Below are 5,957 nucleotides of genomic sequence, written 5' to 3'. Positions count from 1 at the left end.
GTGTGTGTGTGTGTGTGTGTGTGTGTGTGTGTGTGTGTGTGTGTGTGTGTGTGTGTGCATAAACACACACGAGTTTGTCCAGCTTCTCCCTGAGAGGAAGCAGAAGCTTTCAGTCTCCACAGGTAAGCTGCTGATCCGTGAGTGTGTGTCACTTTGAGGCGTGTGTGAATGTGTGTTTCTGCCTGTGTGGTTTGTATCAGTGCAGGTGACCATGTGTGTGTGTGTGTGTTTGTGTCGGAAGCGTTAACGTTCACAGTCTCAGTAGGTAAGCTGTTGATCTGAGTTCTCAGAGTTTTCCTGCACCATCTGTGGTCCATACAGCCAAGCACCAACACAAATGTTCACACTCCCTGCAGGAGCGTCACATGACTGCAGGCTACCTCCTTTACAGCGCCGCAAAAGACTTGCCAGCATTACGGTAAACAAACTGTGAGATTTCTATATGTGCAGGAGTAAATATGTGTGTCTCTTGGCTGCTGTCTCATCATCCAAGCCAAAGAAATCGGTTTCTCTCACAGGCGGCCCAGAACGAGCTGGTTCCCAGCCAGATTACTGACGTCTTTTGCAAGGCGACCCTTTTTGTTTCTTTTCTAGTCCTCGTCACGATGCTGCCACTGTTGCTCTGGTGTTTCTGCTAATTGTGCCGAGTACAGTGTGTACAAACATTTTTGTTTTCAGTTTTTTTATTATTATTGCCAGGTTTAATCAGAAATACCACTGCAGCTAGAAACGTCACATCTTTTAGGCCCAAAAGGCATCATTTTGAGCTCACGAAACAGTGGTGCCACCAGGTGCATCCGCTCACAGATGACGTATTTATCCTGCGAAATAATGCATTTGACTGTGTTGCAAGATAACTTCAGGAGCACGATAAGTTTATTCCCCAAATCACAACCTTTGCACCAAGTCCTTCAAGTTCAGCATGATAAATGTTTGGGTAAATTGCTATAAGAACTGTGCAATGTTGCGAAATCAGCATGAATCCAGATCCATATGGAGCATTTCTAACACTGTGCTGAGTCTGCTGAAACCTCTGCAAACATATTTCAGGAGTAACGTGGTGACTTTTAAGATTAAATGCATATTATCACACCTCAGACAGAAGTTTTTTTGGATTAGAGAAGTGAATGTTTAAAAGCTGTGCAAAGGGGAGGAGGTCTGTGCCGTGCACACAGCGGGGTGGGGGTGTTATGTGAATTATTAAAGTTGCCAATTAGACCAGCTGACATTTAGATCAAAAAGTACTATGACACTGGCTCTAAGTACGCTCTTTCTTCCACCTCTTTCCTCATGCACATAAAAAAGCTGCACAGACAATCTGCACCCTTCTGGGCACCAAAGGTAGCAAATAATGGGCCAAACCAAGTGGACTGAAAACAGTAGGGGACACTGGATGAATGGCAAGTTACATTTCAATCCTGACATTTCACATAATTGGCTGAAGGAAGTGGCTCTACTCTCCTGTTTATCAAGATTCTATAGTTTGTAGCAAACAGGTAAAATCTGAATTTGTTTCCTGGTTTTATTAGCTCAAGTTGAGTCATAAACAGGTAATKAAGCCAGTCTAAAACAGTTTTTTAACCATTTAGTAATAAAAATACAAATTATCCTATTGAATTATAATAAATATGTATTAAACTGCTGATCATTAGCAGTGTCTTGAGGTAAATATTGTATTGTTTAAACCAAAAGGTATCAATGACTGATTTCCAGGAAAAAAATGTGAAAAAACACCAAACTTTCACTTTAAAAACAAGATTTTGCCTCTGAATGTAAATTACATAATTACCTTAGCTTTAAACTGAGAGTAGCACTTACCGTGGGGGTGAGTCAGGGTACAGGTTGCTAATTTGAGACAGATTTTCTCTAAACGAGTCAAAGTCTAAACCAGGAGGAAAGTCTTCTATGCAGCTAGACCTCAGTTCTCCTGCGGAACCTCCGTAGGAAAAACCATCTGGTCCTGGAGACACAGTTATCACAGTGAGTATGGTGCAAGTTTTGTGCTTTCTTTTTTAAAATGATTTCTATGAAATGTAAAAATKAAACACATTCAGGAGCTGTTCAGCCATCTGCTTCATTATTTAAAAAGTTGGATGATGAACAGGAACGTYGGAGACTGACCATAGCTGGCACGGAAGTGTGGGTTTCGGAGTCGGCTGTCTTTGCGCAGGCTGCCGATGATGATGGTGACGCAGGAGAGGAAAAGGACGAGACCTATAACGATCCCGGCCACCACCAGCGGAGACACCAGGAGAGATGCCTCCCCAACTGATTCCCTCTCACCCCGACAGTCTGGGTACTCCCCATGGCTCTGGTTGGAGCTCACTGCAGGGAGGCAGACCGAGAGGGAGAACATGTAGTTTGCTTAAACACTCAGAGGAGATTAGGATACAACCATTCATAGTAATATTACAGTTGTCTGTTAATGCACAGATGTAACAAAACATGTCTGAGTCAAGGTATACTGAAACTACACACAAACAACCATTAACTTTTATAATTGCTCTTGAATATCATCACTTTTAGGCATCAATTAATTATGTTTTTTATCAAGAAGCTTTTATACGTAAACTTGTGAGATACAGCTTCCTATTTTATTCATTTCTCACACAAACAAAAAGGATATAACCCCGCAAAATTTAACAGAAGAGGTTTCCCTTTTAATCAGGTTATTTAGAAAAAAAATTGTATTTAAAAATTGAGATGTTTATTGTAGTTTTTCGAAGTCAATGCGTAAATAATTTATATTGATTTTTTAACTTTTTAGTTATATATTTTAAAAGCCAAGCAGGTTTGGTAGCTTTAAAATAATTTTATTTAATATGAAGATTAAAAATGTCTCCTCTTGATATTAAAATTTACTTAAGGAGGATTAGGTTCAGTTCATCACAAAGTTAAGACATGTCGAATTGTAAATATGGCTCTGATATGAATTTAGAAAAGCTATAGGGTCCCCATCATGAATTGAGTTGACTCCAAGAGTTAACATGGTGTAAATGTACATCCAGTGGTTGTAACAGTTATTTCTAAAATTTAAAATAAAGATGTTTAAGTTGGTGCTCAAAGTAAAAGTTGAGGATGATTCTCAGCTACTACCAAACCAGATTCCAGCTCAGTATTTGTAAAATTGGTTATCGCTAATTTTGTTTTTGCTAAATCCAATTATCTGTGGCCACCATTTTGAAAAGGGTGACTCTAGAAGCTAACGTTGACGTGCAGACAGTGTTTCTGAGGGTTTCAATAAAAATGGAGATATTTTGCTAACTGTCAGACAAACAAACCCACAAACACAGGCAATTACATGATTGCCTGATTTTCATGGCAGCAAGCAATTTAAAAAGATGGCTTTCAGTTTGAATACCATCAATAACTTTTCTTTAATTTGTAAGATGCACAATTAACTAAACKGAATCAATATTCAATCAATATTTTCCTGCAGGCATGTTTGGAACATTCCTCTAGTTTTGCTTGCGTTCGACAAATTAGATTTAGTGTCAGGATTGCAAAATCTGTTGCAAAATTCATTATTTCGCTGCTAACGATGTCATCTCAAACTGCAACAGTACTATAACAATATTGAATTATTAACTGCAGTTTTCTCATGCACACATTGTGCCGTCTCTTTATGCTCTCCTCCTCCTCCTCTCCCGCTCCCTCTCCCTGAAGACTTATTCCATTTCAGAGTGTGACAGATAATTAGAGCCAGAGCCTGCGCACACAGTCATCATTATCATTAGATTACAGAACAATCCTGTTCCTTTCCATTTCTGTTTAGTGTCTCATCTGTCTGTTTGCTCTGCCTGTCCAACCTCTGTCTGCCTTTCTGGCAAAGCRCTTATTTGTCTGACTGCCGGTCGCTTTAAATCAGTCTCTGAGCGCTCGTGTCAGGGTTTAACGAATAAAACGCTGTCTTCTGCCGTTGTTTTGTTCTTACTGCAAACAAAGATGTTAAGTTGTGAAGGTATAGCATTTATTTTGTTCCCTTTTTCATGTAATTTTTTTTATTAGTCAGAGTTGATTGGAAAACAAAATATTTTAAACCTGTTGTGTAGCGTTTTGGACACAAATTTGACTTAAACAAACAGGTTTAGTCAGAAAATATATATACACACTTTTTTATGAATCTTTGTCTTTTATCAATAAAAGACAAACCATTTTCCAAAATGAGCAAAATATGTTTGTATGAAATTAATGCAACAAAATGTTTATCTGCTGTTTTTCTCTGCGCTGAATCTGAAGCAGAAAATAAATCAAAATCTCGACCAGTTTTAAACTCACAACATAATTTTCATTCCAGTTTCTGTGCTCCCTCTTCATTTTGCCACCTCCTCTCCTGGACGGCAGTCTTTGAAATCGTGTTGTCTATAATAATTTGGTTTCACACGGATTCTCCAGAAGAGTGAAATGTTCTCTCATCCAAATGATTCTCACTAGACATCTTTACTCTCTTCATAACGTCTCCTCTCTCTCACACACACACTGCGTCTTCTTTTTCTGTCTTTCCTAATATGATTTTCTCTTCATTTCACTTCTCATCTATTCCTCGTTAAACTTCATTTTCATCCATCATYCCCAAGAGAGAACTAGCACGGAAATTTTTAAGTGTGTACGTTTTAGATTGCTATAAACCTCTGTGCCATTGTTTACACAGTGAGGGATCCATAAACATAAACACAGCAGGTTGTTCTTAGGCAAAAGCTGCAGGCATCGCTTTAGGAAGCGTTGCAAAGCTGTTTCACTCAACAACACAAWGCTAAACGGGCGGGGTTGTGCTTTAACCAAGCCATTCACAGACTGGGCAGGGGGGCCGAAGAAAGCTGGTGCTTTGGTGAAAAAAGGAGAWGGGGTTATCTGCGGAATCAAAGTGGGCGTGTCACAAGAGTGGGCGTGTCTAAAGCATAAACACTGTGGGCTACGAGGCCTACATGACGGTATCCTTAGACACTGCTTGACCTCTATACAGCCTGACCCTGACCCMAACACTAAGGTTAACCAGAAGAAATGTGACTCAAGTAGGGGTCTCCAGAAAAAGTGGTGCCGTACAGTAACGCCCCTTTTTTTACTTGTCCAGTCAGGTGTGTCCCTTTYAAAAARGTCMGTCAAATCAGGTGTGTCRCTTTAGAATCGCCTTTCGTTGGGACACACCCAGTCGTCTGCAGAGACYCCTACTTGGAAAAAAGGGTGGCGGTTGTGGTGGCGAGTGGGAAGGACCAGCTTTGTGGAACTGAAAATCCTGAACTGAACCTGAATTTCTCGTTAAACAGCTACTTGTTTCTAAAMTCTTGTTTCTGTTATTGTTGAGGACCTAAAAATACTGAACATGTTAAAACTTAAGGCAGAAGGCCACACCACTTCAGTCAGCGAATGATGAGAARCTGACCCTACAGTTTGCTCAGGTTTACCAAGAGGCTGAGAAACCATTGCCTGGTCTGCTGAGACTCGAGTCACATGCTGGAGTACATTTACTTGAGTACTGTACTTAAGTACATTTTTTTTTGTATCTTTACTTGAGTAATTATTTTTTGGGAACTTATGACTTTCACTCTACTACATTTCAAAGACAAATTTTGTTTTTTTTTTTGACTCCATTACATTTCTAGGAAGCCTGTAGTAACTTGTAACTTTTGGCTCAGCGTAGCTTTGTAATCTGCTGTTGCTGTTTTTCTTTCTTGAAAAGCTATTGGCCACACACTATGTTCCTCACAAGGGGAACCAATCATAGTTGTAGCTCACACCTGGGATGGATTTGGAATTAAATAATCTTCATTAACTGTTGCGAGCTGAGCTCCACCTTCATTTCAAACAGAACCCAGCAATGGAAACAGCTGAAGAAAGTCGAGAAACCAGCGCACCCAGGACTATATCTCAACACGATGTTTGAGATTTTAGGACTGAAAAATACTTTGTATCATTAAAGGTACAGTGTATAGGATTTGTTGTTTTCAGCGACATCTAGT

At 39.7% G+C, this 5,957-nt stretch overlaps 1 protein-coding gene across 3 annotated transcripts in view; it reads right to left on the bottom strand.

Annotated features, from left to right (window-relative positions):
* bean1 (brain expressed, associated with NEDD4, 1) overlaps positions 1-5,957 on the bottom strand; it is a 40,825-nt gene that overhangs the window by 6,875 nt on the left and 27,993 nt on the right. For all 3 annotated transcript variants that reach the window (XM_014017585.1, XM_014017584.1, XM_014017586.1), the window contains 2 exons: positions 2,122-2,325; positions 1,819-1,960 (listed from right to left, as the gene is read on the bottom strand). In XM_014017585.1, coding sequence (XP_013873039.1) covers positions 1,819-1,960; positions 2,122-2,325 — 346 coding nt within the window. The remainder of the gene's footprint in view (positions 1-1,818; positions 1,961-2,121; positions 2,326-5,957) is intronic.

The sequence above is a fragment of the Austrofundulus limnaeus genome, unplaced genomic scaffold (genome assembly GCF_001266775.1).
Source record: "Austrofundulus limnaeus strain Quisiro unplaced genomic scaffold, Austrofundulus_limnaeus-1.0 Scaffold172, whole genome shotgun sequence".
Classification (NCBI taxonomy): domain Eukaryota; kingdom Metazoa; phylum Chordata; class Actinopteri; order Cyprinodontiformes; family Rivulidae; genus Austrofundulus; species Austrofundulus limnaeus.
The sequence above is the reverse complement of the archived record's forward strand: the minus strand, read 5'-3'. Positions and strand labels throughout refer to the sequence as shown.